The sequence below is a fragment of the Pan paniscus genome, chromosome 6 (assembly GCF_029289425.2).
Source record: "Pan paniscus chromosome 6, NHGRI_mPanPan1-v2.0_pri, whole genome shotgun sequence".
Classification (NCBI taxonomy): Eukaryota; Metazoa; Chordata; class Mammalia; order Primates; family Hominidae; genus Pan; species Pan paniscus.
In genome coordinates this window covers 43,187,098-43,204,772 of record NC_073255.2, presented here as the reverse complement: position 1 = coordinate 43,204,772, position 17,675 = coordinate 43,187,098, and the positions used below count along the sequence as shown (strand labels likewise).

The following is a 17,675-nucleotide window of genomic DNA, read 5'->3' as shown; positions in this document are numbered from 1 at the left end:
GCCCCAGGAGATGAATGGTGTATCCAGGGTAAAGGTTATAATTGCCACGTACAGTGACTTTCCCAAGGACATACAACCTCTAAGTGGCAGTGCTTGGACTTTTATTCTGTCTTTTCCAAAGCAATACATTCTTGAAACTAAAAGTTCTCAGGTCAGACTCTCCAAAGTGTCCCTATTTGGCAGCTCCATCTTGAGAAGTAACCTCTCCCTTCTGCACACTCTTCGTGGGATTGCATTGTTGGCTGCTCATCCTGGGCTGAGGCCCATGACCGGACCATTCCCAGGGCACCAGGCAGCCACAGGGCCTGTAAGAAGAGCAGGCAGGAAGTGAAGCTTTGGCTGAGGTTTCTGGGACACACTTAACTTCCCTGGAAACGATGCCTGACACCGCCTGGCCACAGCACTGGCAGGAGATGCTGCTGTCTTCTGGGAACATGCAGCGGCCAGTGAGCAGCACAGGACACAGGAACGTAAACTGGGGACCCTTCATCCATCCACTCTGGCTTCGTATCTTCTCCATTGTCCACTCCTATTTTAGCCCGGGATGATCAGTGATGATGTGCATGAGTTACTCATTCCCATCTATGCCCCAGCCCAGACTGAGCATATACAAACCCTGTTCTTTGTGGAATTTTTCATTTTTCCTTTTAATTTTCTATGGAAAGAACATACGTTATATAATTCAGCCTTACTGACACCTTTATAATAGCCTTCTAAACTACACACCTGATCATTTATCCCATCCAAATATACATATATTTGATACAGGGTCTCACTCTGTTGCCCAGGCTGGAGTGCAGTGGCACGATCACAGCTCACTACAGCCTTGACCTCCCAGACTCAAGTGATCCTCCCACCTCAGCCTCCCAAGTAGTTGGGACTACAGGCATGTGCCATCACGTGCAGCTAAATTTTTGTATTTTTTGTGGAGACTGGGTTTCACCATGTTGCTCAGGCTGGTCTGGAACTCCTGGGCTTAACTGACCTGCCTGCCTCGGCCTCCCACAGTGCCGGGATTACAGGCATGAGCCACCGTGCCCAGCCTCATTGATACACATTAAATGCCTACTACGTTCCAGGCCTTGTGCTGTGTGCTCTTGATACTGAGGGTGTGTGCCCCCTTAAGCTCATTGAAAACACTATTGACCTGCGTCACTGCGGTCACAAAGTGATACAGAGAGCCCAGACAACCATTTAGAGGTGAGGAAATTCTAATAATTCATGGTAAGCAGATTGTTTCCCATAGTGTTGCTAGGGAACATCTCACAGCAGACTGAAACAGAAATACAAGCAATTGTCTGCGCACCAGAACTTTCTCCCCAAGGCAGTGCTATTTTTTTAAACAATTCTTCTATCATCATCATCATAATGCTGACCTCTTGATATGTAAAGGTACAATTATGAGGAGAAGCAGAAGAACATTTACATCTGTGAGTTTGCACCTCTCTCCCACCATAGTGAGCAGATCACACCCTCAGGACCCCAGAAGACTGGCAAGGAGGACTTGATAGAGACAAAAGGAGAGACACAAGAGGGGACAGAGTGTTCATATGAAGAGGGAGAGGGCGTGATATAGAGACAGTGACGGCAACAGAAAGTAGAAAGTTGAAGAGGGACAGAGAGCAGAGTGGAAGTGAGAAGGAAAGAAAATGACTAGGACAGTGGCCATACAGGCAAAAAGAGCAAGAGACACAGCACATGGAGAGGTATAGTTCTCTATCATGGCGGGGGAGAGAGAGAGAAAAGAGAGAAAGAAATATAAAACACAGAGAGAGGGTGAGAGACAAAGGGACAGAGAGACAGCGAGAGAGGGAGGGAAGATGGAGAGAGAGAAAACAACAGAGAAGAGAGAGAAACTGTGATATAAATATAGCGACAGGGAGAGGCACAGTGATGGAGAGAGACAGAAAAATAGGGAAAGATACAAGAAGAGAGAACTGGAGTTAGGGGGAGAGATAGGGAGAGAGAGAGAACGATAGACCTGTGGAGACAGAAGCATACACGTGGACACACACAGTGCGGCAGTGTTAGGAAGATAGAGATAAATATACAGAAATAATGGTAAATATTGAGATAGAAAAATATATATAAAGAGAAAAAAGAAAGAAATATGCATATTTATATATTGTAAAAATATATATAAATGTATTTATACATGTATAATATGCTATATATAAAATATTATATATATTTCTATACAAAAAATTAGCCGGGTGTGGTGGCGGGCACCTGTAATCCCTGCTACTCGGGAGGCTGAGGTAGGAGAATGGCATGAACCAGGGAGGCGGAGCTTGCAGTGAGCCAAGATCGCGTCACTGCACTCCAGCCTGGGCGACAGAGCGAGATTCTGTCTCAAAAAAAAAAATTATATGTATTTCTAGCTTTCCTTTTCTCTTCATATATTCTGTCTGTCTGTCTGTCTATCCATACTATTGCCACAATAACGCCATGTAGCAAATATCCCAAACTCAGTGGCTTAGCACAATAATCATCTACAAATTCTTACAAATGCGTAGGTTTGCTAGACTGTTCTGCTGATCTAAACCAAGCTCATCTGATCTTGGCTGGGCTTGGCCACATGTCAGGCAGCTGCTGGGTTGGCTGGGAGGAGGACTGCCTGGTCAAAGTGCCTGGGTCTGAATAAATCAGCTCCACTACACACAGGGTTTCATCCTCCAACAGGCTAGCCTGGATTTGTTCTAATGACAATGACAGAAAGCAAAGAGCTAGCAGAAGCACGTCAGGCCACTTGAAGCCTCAATTCAGAACTGGAGCCCTATGAGTTCTTCTTGTATTAAAAAAAAAAAAAGGCGGGGGGCATAAACGGCGCCTCTTAATCGAAGGAGCTTTGACTTATCAAGAACGAGTTCCACTTCTGGAAAATTTGCAGTGAGCCCACACTGCCTTGTCTGGCTCACAAATGCAACTATGAACCCTGAATCTGAGGACTTTGAAAAATAAATGATAGCAAGTCAATTGGAGAAGGAAATCGGAAAGTGAAGCACTATGAATTCACAGTAAGTTTCTTATTTATTTTTCCTCAATTATCCCCTGGCCTGTACTCAGATAATCAGAGTATATGTACAAAGATAATCTGAAATGCAGAACTGTACAGCAGGTGAGGACAGAGAGAAAGGGGGACTCTCTGTGGTCAGAGAGCCCTGGTTTTCTGTTTTTTGTCCTTTTCCATTCTCTCGCAGCCCCCAGGCAATCTGAGTGGCAGTGGCAGCAGCTATGGTGAGCCAGGAGCCTAAAACTCTTAGGAAAGGGATCCTTCTCTCTGACCAGGGAAGCTGTGGCCCTGAGAGAGAATCCTGGTGGTTTTTGTTCTCTATCCTCTCACCACTTGGCCCTGGAGGGAGACACAATGGTGGGAAATGCAGTGTGCTAAAGCCACACCTGTCTGGCCAGACGACTGGAGGGGCATTTCCTGTGAACTAGAAAGTATTGCAGAGCTTGCAGAGAGAAAGAAGATTAAGAAAGAAACATCATGCAATGATGTCTGGACTCCTGGGCTCACCCACTAGCTGTGCATGCATAAACATGACCCTAAACAGCTCCAAAGCCAAAGGCCTTGCAAACCGAAGCAGGAGTAGGCACTGCCCAGGTCCTAGAATGGCCACTGGGTGGCGCACACACAGGACAGGTCTGACAAGACAAGTACTGCAAAGGCTGGAAAACGGAACTGACTGGAACTGCCCACCAAACACCAGTAGGAAGTTGTAATCCCTAACTGCGTCAGTTGCCTGCTAACAAAAAAACCCCCTCCACATTCTGTGTAATATTTAAACAATGCCCAGAGCTCTATAACATGATATTCAAAGTGTACGGGATTTAATCCGAAATTACTCCACATGTGGAGGACGAGGAAAATCTTAGCATCTCCAAACGGAAAAGCCAAACAACAGATGCTAATCCTGACACGACACAGGTGTTGGAATAACAAAGACTTTAAAGGAGCTATAGCGACCACAGGAAGAAATGGAAAGAGAGGAGGAGAGAAGGAGGTAGAAAGTAAATAGATAGGAGAGATACAAATAGAGAAATAGAAGAAGAGATGAATAGAGATAGGCAGATAGAGAGACAGAAACATAAAGATATGAAGAGAGTAAGAAGCAGGAGCACTAAAGCAAAATAGAGGAGACTGAGAGCTGTAAGAGGGAGGTATAGGAGGAAAAATGTAAAGGGAGGAACAACAACGGGACAGAGGAAAAAGAAATATGGACATAAAGACGGAGGTGGAAGGACATAGTGAGAGAAAGCAATGCAGGACATAGAGAAATAGAGCAGTAGAGAGAGAAATAGAGCCAGGGCACGTGAAAGCTATAAAGCAATTCATGGTAGTTGTCTAAATTCAACACATCATTACGGTTGCATAATGCTAATATTCTCATTTTAACATTTCTCCTAAATTTATTGGTTGTAATACTTCCACAAAAGAACTTTCATTCGGCCAGGCACAGTGGCTCACACCCGTAATCCCAGCACATTGGGAGGCCGAGGTGGGTGGATCACTTGAGGTCAGGAGTTCAAGACCAGCCTGGCCCACATGGTGAAACCCCGTCTCTATGAAAAATATAAAAATTAGCTAGGTGTGGTGGCGCGTGCCTGTAATCCCAGCTACTTGGGAGGCTGAGGCAGGAGAATTGCTTGAACCCAGGAGGTGGAGATTGCAGTGAGCTGAGATTGTGCCACTGCACTCCAGTCTGAGACACAGAGCGAGACTCTATCTATCTAAAGAAAAAAAAAAAAAAAACTTTCATTCTTGAGCTCTGTGGTTTTCTAAAATGTTTGTACAGAAATGGCAAGGTAAATGTTTCATTATTTTCTTTTCTGTTTTCAGAATGAGATGGTGTCTTAGCAACCTCCAGAGGAGACTTTATTTTGCTTTACTATGTTTTTCAAGAATTTGTGTAGGTGTTATTCTTTTGGTGCTTAAAATGTCCTACCGATGGTTAGTGAGAGCCACTGCCGTTGTTTTTATTTGAGTAGAGTCCAAGGCAAACCAACATGCCTGACCCTCAGTCCTGTTAATAAAGCAGGCTCAAGCCTTCTCAGAATGGCCCTGGGTGGACTTGCAAATGTGGACTTGCAAATGTGAAAAGGAAGGTGGTTCAGGGCCCTAATCAGAAGCTTCCTGGCAGGACCAGGTTCTGGCAGCTGCTTTGGCTGCTGAAACTCTGAAGTGCAGGATGTGAGCCTGCTGTGGGACTGCCCTCTCCCAAGGGCCATGACTAGCTGGCGCCAGGGTCTGCTTCCCCCACATCTGCACTCCCTCTGCTGTGGGCCTGAGCAATCCATGCCCCTGGCTCTCTTCTGCAGAGGGCCTGCTCTCAGCTGCCACAAGAGGGCGATGGAGAACGGGCCTGAGCAGAGAGGCAGGAGCTCCTCTGCAGGTCCTCCCAGGAACCACCGCTTCTGGGAGGAAGGCTTGGGAGTCCCCTAAGACACATCCTCAGTCACTTCTCCCTGCCTGTGACTCAGGAAGACCAGCTCCTCTTACTGTCTTCTGTGCTAGGGATCACTTCCTTGTTGAGTGGGGCCTGAGTTTTGAGAGGATCTTCTGCTCCTCTTCATCTGGTCCCTTTCCTTCCAAGGCCCCAGAGAGGAAGGCATGCAGTGGGCCCTAGCGGTGCTTCTAGCTTTCCTGTCTCCTGGTGAGTGCGCTGCCTACAGAGAGGCTCACGGGTTTTGTTTTGTTTTCTTCTTTTGCAAGGAGCGACATACTAAGAAATGCCTCATTATATTTTGTGTTGTTCCCATTGCAGCCAGTCATCTTCCAACTTGGAAGGGAGAACGAAGTCAGTCACCAGGCCGACTGGGTCATCTGCTGAAATCACTTGTGATCTTCCTGGAGCAAGTACCTTATACATCCGCTGGCACCTGCACCAGGAGGGGAAGGCCCCACAGTGTCTTCTGTACTATGAACCCTACTACTCCAGGGTTGTGCTGGAATCAGGAATCACTCCAGGAAAGTATGACACTGGAAGCACAAGGAGCAATTGGAATTTGAGACTGCAAAATCTAATTGAAAATGATTCTGGGGTCTATTACTGTGCCACCTGGGACAGGCACAGTGATTCAGACACTGAAAATCTGCCTGTGGTTGCTTCCGGTACACAAGATAGACCAGCCAACTCTCATTTCCTGCCCTGAATTTACTGTATTCTGTACAAAGAGAAACACATCTTAACTCCTGATCTCCCCTGCAATATCACACTCCCCTGGCAGCAGCTGCACCCTGTTCCCCACCCTCCCCCAGGACTTTCCTGAAGACCAAGCTGCCACCTCCAGACCTCAGCTAAGCAGCCTGGCTGAGAGCAAGGTTCTCTCAGCTCTCCTAGAACATGGGGAAGGCCCACTCACTCTGCTTCCTAGGACGGACAGGTACAGCTAGGGTCCAGTTGTGAAGCAAGACATTTTGGACAAAAATGGGAAGGGTATTCATACTGAATCATACATCCAATAATGGTCCAGAGATCGCAGCTGAGAGTGGTGCTTATTCCTTATGTCTATAACAATATAAGCAATACTATAATGACCACTAAAACACTAGGCCAATATATGCAGTTGAACATTCTCTCTCTCTGCCCTCCCTTTTATTCTCGCTCTCCTTTCTTACTTCCATGCTTGCTTTTATCATTTTTCTCTCCCTCCCTCCCTTCCTCCTTTCCTTCCATCCCCCCCACCCTCCTTCCTTTCTTTCCTTCCTTCCTTCCTTGCTTTTCTCTCTTTCTCTCCTTTTTGTGTACATAATCACAATACTTTTTCCACAAAATCATTTGAAATAGTTTTTCTCTATTTGTTCATGCCAACATTGATATAGCTACTTTAATTGTTCAGTTTCATTTTTATATTTTGGAAATTTGTGTATTATTTTGTTTTGTTTCATATTTGTTTTGTATACATAAAACATTTACTTGGAACTGAAGTCAAAATTATAAAAGATGACACATTTGAAGATTTTAGCTTCCATTGTAGATTTCTCATTCCTCTTTTCTCCCTGACACTATAGGTAACAATATTTTTATCCGTTTTCTTGAACTTTTTCACTCTGTTTGTCATAGCGCAGTATGTATCAATTCTATTTCAATGCCATATTTATATTTTTGTTCCTATATTTGGTTTCATACATTTTAATCAATCTTATATTTTTCTGTGTCTGGATTGTGTGTCTTACTTCTAAAGGTGCACATACTTCATAAGTATGCACAAAGATGTCCATATCATTTATTTGAATGCTTTTATGCATTCATTATTTAATGATGGCATCATTGATCTATCAGGAATTTTTATACAATGATTACTGTATTAGTAATAATAATACTGGCCAGGCCCGGTGGCTCATGCCTGTAATCCCAGCATTTGAGTAGTACAGTCGTTATGATCACTTAGGCCAGAAGATTGCGACCAGCTTAGCCAACATGGTGAAACCCTGTCTCTACTAAAAATACAAAAAATTAGCCGGCTGTAGCGGTGCACACATGTAATCCCAGCTACTTGGATGCTGAAGCAGGAGAATCTCTTGAGCCTAGAAGGTGGAGTTTTCAGTGAGCTAATATCACACTACTGCAGTCCAGTTTGGGCAACACAGCGAGACTCTGTCTCAAAGAGACTAATAATAATAATAATATTTTTGGTAAACATGGGTACTGACATTCTGGTAGTTAATGTACTAAGCACATTGCATGCATATTGTATTTAATCTACACAGAAACTTCATTAAGGATTTAAAGTACCGTTGAATGTAACATTAGAAATTGGGGGGTTAATTAACATTCCCTAAGTCATATACTTTAATTTGATAATGATAGCAATCCAAGCTCTGTGGTTCCGAAAATGAGATTTGTTAATTCGGTTTGCATTCCCCCATCTTTAGGAGTACTAGCATCATTTTACAACTTTACAGTTCATTTATAGTTCTTCTTTTGAGAATTGCTTTGTCACACTCTTTTCCTATTCTTCTTTTGGAGGATTAGTTTTTTCTTATTGGTTCGTAAGAATTAATACACACCATTTTAGAGATAGTGACCCTTTATCCAACGTGTTGAAGATATTTCTCCTCATTTGTTATTATTTACATTTGGCACCTTTTGGAGAATTGAACTTTGAAAAAAACAATAAAATCTATCAATTTTTCTATGGTGTCTAGTTTGATGTCAGGTTTAGAAAGGCCAATCTCACCTAGAATTCCTATGCAATTCATCATCATTTAAGTCTAATGATTTTCTTTTTATTACAACTAAATCACTATTTGTAACTGGTAAGGTAGAAATGCAGCAATATTTGTTTCCATAAGGTAAGTCAATATCCAAAAGAGAACTTATGAAATAATTGACTATTTCCCTGTGGATATTAACATATCACTTTATCACATGATAAAATATTACATACATGCAGCTTTCTTTCTGGATTTTCCACTGTTCCATGAATCTTGTCATTCTAGTGCCAGTATTGCCCTCTCTTCAGCACTGTAGCTTTATAGTTCTTTTCACATTCTGATGAAGTTTCTCTCATTATTTTTTTGTTTTAAGAATTTTCTGTGCATGCTAGTGTGATCTCAATCCTCTCCCTTCCCATTTTTAAACCATGAGACTTCTGTCCAGCAAGACTTTTGCACGCTCCAAGGCAGGCAAGCTTCCCTCCTTCACAAGGACCTGAGAACTCAGCTTTCAGAGCTGTTCCTGCGGAAGCCTCATGTCCTGCACGTGTGGTCCAGAGGCAGAGGGAGACCAACCGGAGCCCCCTCCCTTTCTCATTCCCAGCTGTGATGACAGCAAAAACTGAACTCTGTGAGCTAGGCCAACAACACAATTAAGAGGGACACTGTTCTACATCTCATTATGCATCTTTCAAACATGTGTCTCTATATACTTCTTACAGAGGTGGTGGTAATCTGTGTATGCCTTACTGAATTTTCACAATTATATTACTGTACTTCTTTTGTCCCCTATATTTCCATCTGTGAATCCAGGTGTACTGCAGATCTCAGTCCACTTTCTGAGGGTAGGGCTGACAAATAAAATATACAATACCGGGGGAATTGGAAGTTCAGATAAATAACAAGTTTTTAGTTTAAGTATGTTCCAAATGTTGCATGACATGGCACCCAGTACTACTTTAAAAACAAACAAGCAAACAAACAAATTCACACTCCTACTTTAATGAACAAAAATCTTCTAATAAGGAGGTCACACACACAGGATTACAGGCACAACCCCCACACAAAAACACACACACACATTTACCTTAGAGCAGAGTCCAGGACACACCAACACACATGATCCTCAGTCCTTTTAATTTAAAGCACGTTCAACCCTTCTCAGAGTGGCCTTGAGTGGTTGCCTCCATGTCTCTGCAGATGCGAAAAGGAAGTTGGTTCAGGGCCCTAATCAGAGGCTTCCTGTCAGGACAAGGTTCTGGCATCAGCATTACCGGCTGCAACTCTGAAGGGCAGGGTGTGAGCCTGCTATGGGACTGCCCCCTCCAAAGTGTGAGCCTGTTAATTCCAGGGTCAGCTTACCCAACATCTGCAGTCCCTCAGCTGGAGGCCTGAGCTCTTAATGCCCCTGCCTCCCTTCTGCCCTGGGCCTGCTCTCAGCTGCCACAAGAGGGCGCCGAAGAAAGGGCCTGAGGACATGCGGGAGCTCCTCTGCAGGTCCTCCCAGGCACCAACCCTTCTGGGAGGAAGGCTTGGGAGTCCCCTAAGACACATCTTCAGTCACTTCTCTCTGCCTGTGTCTCAGGAAGACCAGCTCCTCCTACTGTCTTCTGTGCTAGGGATCACTTCCTTGTTGAGTGGGGCCTGAGTTTGAAGAGGATCTTCTGCTCCTCTTCATCTGGTCCCTTTCCTTCCAAGGCCCCCGAGAGGAAGGCATGCGGTGGGCCCTAGCGGTGCTTCTAGCTTTCCTGTCTCCTGGTGAGTACGCTGCCTACAGAGAGGCTCACAAGTTGGCTTTTGTTTTGTTTTCTTCTTGAAAGGGGTGCCATACAAAGGAATACCTCATTATATTTTGTGTTATTCCCATTGCAGCCAGTCAGAAATCTTCCAACTTGGAAGGGGGAACGAAGTCAGTCACCAGGCCGACTAGCTCATCTGCTGAAATCACTTGTGACCTTACTGTAACAAATACCTTCTACATCCACTGGTACCTACACCAGGAGAGGAAGGCCCCACAGCATCTTCTGTACTATGATGTCTCCACCGCAAGGGATGTGTTGGAATCAGGACTCAGTCCAGGAAAGTATTATACTCATACACCCAGCAGGTGGAGCTGGATATTGAGACTGCAAAATCTAATTGAAAATGATGCTGGGGTCTATTACTGTGCCACCTGGGACAGGCACAGTGATTCAGACCTGCCCTACACCACACTGAAAATCTGCCTTGTGGCTGCGTCTGGTACACAAGATAGAGCCGCCCCCTCTCATTTCCTGCCACCAAATTTACTGTATTCTGAACAAGAGAAAGACAGCTTAACTCCTGATCTCCCTCCTAATATCACACTGTCCTGGCAGCAGCTGCACCCTCTTCCCCACCCCTCCCCCACAACTTTCCTGAAGATCAAGCTGCCATCTCCAGGCCTCAGCTAAGCAGCCTGGCTGAGAGCAAGGTTCTCTCAGCTCTCCTCGGACATGGGGGAGGCCCACTCACTCTGCTTCCTATGACACACAGGTACAACTAGGGTCCAGCTGTGAAGCAAGATATGTTGGACAGCAAATGGGAAGGGTACTTATACTGAATCATGTATCCAGTCATGGTCCAGAGATCACAGCTGAGAGTGGTGCTTATTCCTTATGTCTATAACAATATAAGCAATACGATAATGACCACTGAAACACTTGACCTAGGTATGCAGTTGAACATTCTCTCCCTCTGCCCTCCCTTTTATTCTCTCTCTCTTTTTTCTTACTTCTTTGCTTGTTTTTATTTTTCTCTCCCTCCCTAACTCCCTCCCTCCCTCTCTCCATCCAGCCTTTCCTCCCTTCCTCCCTTGTTTCCTTCCATCTATTCTCCTTCCTTGTTTTCCTTCCTTCCTTCCTTGGTTTTCTCTCTCTTTCTTTCCTTTTTGGGTACATAATCAGAATACTTTTTCCACAAAATCATTTGATATAATTTTTCTCTATTTGTTCATGCCAACATTCATACAGCTAGTTTAATTGTTCAGTTCTCTTTTTTACATTTTGGAATTTTGTTGTATTACTTTGTTTTGTTTCATATCTGTTTTGTATATATAAAACATTTACATGAAACTAAAGTCAAAATTATAAAAGATGATGCATTTGAAGATTTTAGCTTTCATTTTAGATTTCTTATTCCTCTTTTCTCCCTGACACTATAGGTAACAATATTTTTGTCAGTTCACTTGAGCTTTTTCACTGTTTGTCATAGCAGAGTATGTATTGTTTCCATTTCAATGCCATATTTATGTTTTCGTTCTGATATTTGGTTTTTATACATTTTAATCAATCTTATATTTTCCCGTGTCTGGATTGTGTGTCTTACTTCTAAAGGTGCACATACTTCATAAGTATGCATAAAGACGTCCATATTATTTATTTGAATGTTTTTATGAGTTGATTATTTAATGATGGCATCATTGATCTATCAGGAATTTTTATACAATAATTACTGTATTAGTAATAATAATACCTGCCAGGCCCGGTGGCTCATGCCTGTAATCCCAGCATTTGGGCAGTCCAGTCGTTAGGCCGGGAGACTGCGACCAGCTTAGCCAACATGGTGAAACACTGTCTCTACTAAAAATACAACAAATTAGCCGGCTGTAGTGGCGCACACATGTAATCCCAGCTACTTTGGATGCTGAGGCAGGAGAAACTCTTGAACCTGGAAGGTGGAGTTTTCAGTGAGCTAAGATCACACTACTGCCGTCCAGTTTGGGCAACACAGCGAGACTCTGTCTCAAAAAGACTAATAATAATAATAATATTGATGGTAAAAATGGGTGCTGACATTCTGGTAGTTAATGTACTAAGCACATTGCATGCATATTGTATTTAATCTACACAGAAACTTCATTAAGGTTTTAAAGTACCGTTGAATGTAACATTAGAAATTGGGGGGTTAATTAACATTCCCTAAGTCATATACTTTAACTTGATAATGATTGCAATGGAAGCTCTGTGGTTCCGAAAATGAGATTTGTTAATTCGGTTTGCATTCCCCCACCTTTAGGAGTACTAGCATCATTTTACAACTTTACAGGCCATTTATAGTTCTTCTTTTGAGAATTGCCTTGTCATACTCTTTTCCTATTCTTTTTTTGGAGGATTAGTTTTTTCTTATTGGTTCGTAAGAATTAATATACACCATTTTAGAGATACTGACCCTTTATCCAATGTGTTGAAGATATTTCTCCTCATGTGTTATTATTTACATTTGGTACCTTTTGGTGAATTGAACTTTGAAAAAAAAACAATAAAATCTATCAATTTTTCTAGGGTGTCTAGTTTGATGTCGGGCTTAGAAAGGCCAATCTCACCTAGAATTTCTATGCAATTCATCATCGTTTAAGTCTAATGATTTCATTTTATTACAACTAAATCACTATTTGTAACTAGTAAGGTAGAAATGCAACAATATTTGTTTCCATGTGGTAAGTCAATACCAAAGAGAGAACTTATGAAATAATTGACTATTTCCTTGTGGATATTAACATATCACTTTATCACAAGATAAAATATTACATACATGCAGCTCTCTTAGGGCATTTTCCACTGTGTTCCATGAATCTTCTCATTCTAGTGCCAGTATTGCCCTCTCTTCAGCACTGTAGCTTTATAGTTCTTTTCACATTCTGATGAAGTTTCTCTCATTATTTTTTTGTTTTAAGAATTTTCTGTGCATTCTAGTGTGATCTCAATCCTCTCCCTTCCCATTTTTAAACCATGAGACTTCTGTCCAGCAAGACTTTTTCATGCTCCATGGCAGGCAAGCTTCCCTCCTTCACAGGGACCCGAGAACTCAGCTTTTAGAGCTGTTCCTGCGGAAGCCTCATGTCCTGCACGTGTGCTCCAGAGGCAGAGGGAGACCAACCGGAGCCCCCTCCCTTTCTCATTCCCACCTGTCATTCCCAGCTGTGAACACAGCAGAAACTGAACTCTGTGAGCTAGGCCCATACCACAATTAAGAGGGACATTGTTCTACATCTCATTATGCATCTTTCAAACATGTGTCTCTATATACTTCTTACAGAGGTGGTGGTAATCTGTGTATGCCTTACTGAATTTTCACAGTTATATTACTGTACTTCCTTTGTCCCCTATATTTCCATCTGTGAATCCAGGTGCACTGCAGATATTAGTCTGCTTTCTGAGGGTAGGGCTGACAAATAAAATATACAATACCAAACAATTTGGAAGTTCAGGTAAACAACAAGTTTTTAGTTTAAGTATGTTCCAAATATTGCATGACATGGCACCCTGAACTACTTAGAAAAAACAAAAAAAAACTCACACTCCTACTTCAATGAACAAAAATCCTCTAATAAAGAGATCACACCCACAGGATCACACACACACACACCCCACATACACCCATTTATCTTAGAGCAGAGTCCAAGACGCACCAACACACATGATCCTCAGACCTTTTATTTTTATTATTTATTTCTTTATTTATTTATATTTATTATACTTTAAGTGCTAGGGTACATTTGCACAACGTGCAGGTTTGTTACGTATGTATACATGTGCCATATTGGTCTGTTGCACCCATCAACTTGTCATCTACATTAGGTATATCTCCTAATGCTATCACTCCCCCCTCCCCCCACCCCACTACAGGCCCCAGTGCGTGATGTTCCCCCACTCTGTGTCCAAGTGTTCTCATTGTTCAATTCCCACCTACGAGTGAGAACATGCACTGTTTGGATTTCTGTCCTTGGAATAGTTTGCTCGGAATGATGGTTTCCAGCTTCATCCATGTCCTTACAAAGGACATGAACGCATCCCTTTTTATGGCTGCATAGTATTCCATGGTGCATATGTGCCACATTTTCTTAATCCAGTCTATCATTGATGGACATTTGGGTTGGTTCCAAGTCTCTGCTATTGTGAGTAGTGCCGCAATAAACACACGCTTTGCGTGGTGCCTCCAAGTGTCCTTGCAGATGCCAAAAGGAAGGTGGTTCAGTTCCCTAATCAGAGACTTCCTGGCAGGAAAAGGTACTGACATCAGCATTAGCTGCTGCAACTCTGAAAGGAAGGGTGTGAGCCTGCTGTGGGACTGCCCCCTCCTCGGGTTGGGCCTGCTGACTCCAGGGTCAGCTTCCCCTATATCTGCACTCCCTCTGCTGCAGGCCTGAGCTCTCCTTGCCCCTGGCTCTCTTCTGCAGAGGGCCTGCTCTCAGCTGCCACAAGAGGGCGCCGGAGAACAGACCTGAGCAGAGAGGCAGGAGCTCCTCTGCAGGTCCTCCCAGGCACCAACCCTTCCGGGAGGGAGGAAGGCTTGGGAGTCCTCTTAGACAGATCCTCAGTCACTTCCCTCTGCTTATGTCTCAGGAAGACCAGCTCCTCCTACTGTCTTCTGTGCTAGGGATCACTTCCTTGTTGAGTGGGGCCTGAGTTTTAAGAGGATCTTCTGCTCCTCTTCATCTGGTCCCTTTCCTTCCAAGGCCTCAGAGAGGAAAGCATGCAGTGGGCCCTAGCGGTGCTTCTAGCTTTCCTGTCTCCTGGTGAGTGCGCTGCCTACAGAGAGGCTCACGGGTTTTGTTTTATTTTCTTCTTTTGCAAGGAGTACCATACGAAGGAATTCCTCATTATATTTTGTGTTGTTCCCATTGCAGCCAGTCAGAAATCTTCCAACTTGGAAGGCAGAACAAAGTCAGTCATCAGGCAGACTGGGTCATCTGCTGAAATCACTTGTGATCTTGATGGAGGAAGTACCGGCTACATCCACTGGTACCTACACCAGGAGGGGAAGGCCCCACAGCGTCTTCTGTACTATGACTCCTACACCTCCAGGGTTGTGTTGGAATCAGGAATCAGTCCAGGGAAGTATGATACTTACGGAAGCACAAGGAAGAACTTGAGATTGATACTGCGAAATCTAATTGAAAATGACTCTGGGGTCTATTACTGTGCCACCTGGGACGGGCACAGTGATTCAGATCCACCCTACACCACACTGAAAATCTGCCTTGTGGCTGCTTCTGGTACACAAGATAGAGCCGCCCCCTCTCATTTCCTGCCACCAAATTTACCGTGTGCTGAACAAGAGAAACATTGCTTAACTCCTGATCTCCCCTGCAATATTACACTCCCCTGGCAGCAGCTGCACCCTGTTCCCCACCCTCCCCCAGGACTTTCCTGAAGACCAAGCTGCCATCTCAGCTAAGCCTCAGTGAAGCAGCCTGGCTGAGATCAAGGTTCTCTTAGCTCTCCTAGGACATGGGGGAGGACCACTCACTCTGCTTCCTAGGACAAATGGGTATCCCTAGGGTCCAGCTGTGAAGCAAGATATTTTGGAGAACAAATGGGAAGGGTATTTATACTAAATTGTGTATCCCATCATGATCCAGAAACCGCAGCTGAGACTGGTGCTTATTCCTTATATCTATGACAATATAAGCAATACTATAATGACCACTGAAACACCAGGCCTGGGTATGCAGTTGAACATTCTCTCCCTCTGCCCTCCCTTTTATTCTCTCTCTCTTTTTTCTTAATTCTTTGCTTGCTTTTATTATTTTTCTCTCTCTCCCTTCCTCCCTCCCTCCATCCGTCCCTCCCTCCTTCCCTCCCTCTCTCCCTCTCTCCTTCCCTCCCTTCCTCTCTTCTTTCCTTCCATCCATTCTCCTTTGTTTTCCTTCATTCCTTCTTTGCTTTTCTCTTGCTTTCCTTTTTGGGTACATAATCAGAATACTTTTTCCACAAAATCATTTGAAATAATTTTTCTCTATGTGTTCATGTCAACATTGATATAGCTACTTTAATTGTTCAGTTTTCTTTTTTACATTTTGGAAATTTGTTGTATTACTTTGTTTTGTTTCATATCTGTTTTGTATATATAAAACACTTACATGGAAGTGAAGTCAAAATTATAAAAGATGATGCATTTGAAGATTTTAGCTTCCATTGTAGATTTTTCATTCTTCTTTTCTCCCTGACCCTATAGGTAACAATATTTTTGTCAGTTCACTTGAGCTGTTTCACTCTGTTTTTCAAAGCAGAGTATGTATTGTTTCTATTTCAATGCCATGTTTATATTTTCTTTCTGATATTCAGTTTCTATATATTTTAATCAATCTTATATTTTCCTGTGTCTGGATTGTGTGTCTTACTTCTAAAGGTGCACATACTTCATAAGTATGCATAAAGACATCCATATCATTTATTTTAATGTTTTTATGCATTGATTATTTAATGATGGCTTCAATGATCTCTCAGGAATTTTTATACAATAATTACTGTATTAGTAATAATAATACTGGCCGGGCTCGGTGGCTCATGCCTGTAATCCCAGCATTTGGGTAGTACAGTCATTAGGATCACTTAGGCCGGGAGATTGCGACCAGCTCAGCCAACATGGTGAAACCCTGTCTCTACTAAAAATACAAAAAATTAGCCGGCTGTAGCGGCACACACATGTAATCCCAGCTACTTGGATGCTGAAGCAGGAGAATCTGTACAGCCTAGAAGGTGCAGTTTTCAGTGAGCTAATATCACACTACTGCAGTCCAGTTTGGGCAACAGAGTGAGACTCTGTCTTAAAAAAATGAATAATGATAATAATATTGATGGTACATATGGGTACTGACATTCTGGTAGTTAATGTACTAAGCACATTACATGCATATTTTATTTTATCTACACAGAAACTTCACTAAGGTTTAAAGTACTGTTGAATGTAACATCAGAAATTGGGGGTTAATTAACATTCCCTAAGTCATACGCTTTCATTTGATAATGATTGCAATCCAAGCTCTGTGGTTCCAAAAATGAGATGTGTAAATTCAGTTTGCATTCCCTCATCTTTGGGAGTACTAGCATCATTTCACAACTTTATATGTCACTTATAGTTCTTCTTTTGTGAATCGCCTTGTCATACTCTTTGCCTATTCTCCTTTTGGAGGATTAATTTTTTCTTATTAGTTCGTAAGAGTTAATACGCACTATTTTAAAGATACTGACCCTTTATCAAATGTGTTGAAGATATTTCCCCTCGTTTGTTATTATTTACATTTGGCGCCTTTTGGTAAATTGAACTTTGAAAAAAAGCATTAAAATCTATCAATTTTTCTAGGGTGTCTAGTTTGATGTCAAGCTTAGAAAGGCCAATCTCACCTAGAATTTCTATGCAATTCATCATTGTTTAAGTGTAATGATTTTGTTTTTATTACAACTAAATCACTATCTATATCTGGTAAGAACAAAATGCAATAATATTTGTTCCTATATGGTAAGTCAATACCCAAAAGAGAACTTATAAAATAATTGACTATTTCCTTGTGGATATTAACATATCACTTTATCACATGATAAAATATTACATACATGCGGCTTTCTTTCTGGATTTTCCACTGTGTTCCATGAGTCTTGTCATTCTAGTGCCAGTATTGCCCTCTCTTCAGCACTGTAGCTTTATAGTTCTTTTCACATTCTGATGAAGTTTCTCTCATTATTGTTTTGAGAATTTTCTGTGCATTCTAGTG

At 42.6% G+C, this 17,675-nt stretch overlaps 1 pseudogene and 2 gene segments (V, D, J or C); all 3 read left to right on the top strand.

Moving 5' to 3' along the window:
* The first annotated feature begins 3,059 nt into the window (after nucleotides 1–3,059).
* LOC117980924 (probable non-functional T cell receptor gamma variable) lies at nucleotides 3,060–7,643 on the top strand (annotated as a pseudogene).
* A 2,233-nt stretch (nucleotides 7,644–9,876) lies between these two features.
* LOC100995720 (T cell receptor gamma variable 3-like) lies at nucleotides 9,877–10,593 on the top strand. The segment is given in 2 exon segments: nucleotides 9,877–9,919; nucleotides 10,034–10,593. Coding segments are annotated over 2 exon segments (603 nt in total).
* Nucleotides 10,594–13,166: 2,573 nt separating this feature from the next.
* LOC117980923 (T cell receptor gamma variable 4-like) lies at nucleotides 13,167–17,533 on the top strand. The segment is given in 2 exon segments: nucleotides 13,167–14,696; nucleotides 14,808–17,533. Coding segments are annotated over 2 exon segments (570 nt in total).
* Nucleotides 17,534–17,675: the final 142 nt, after the last annotated feature.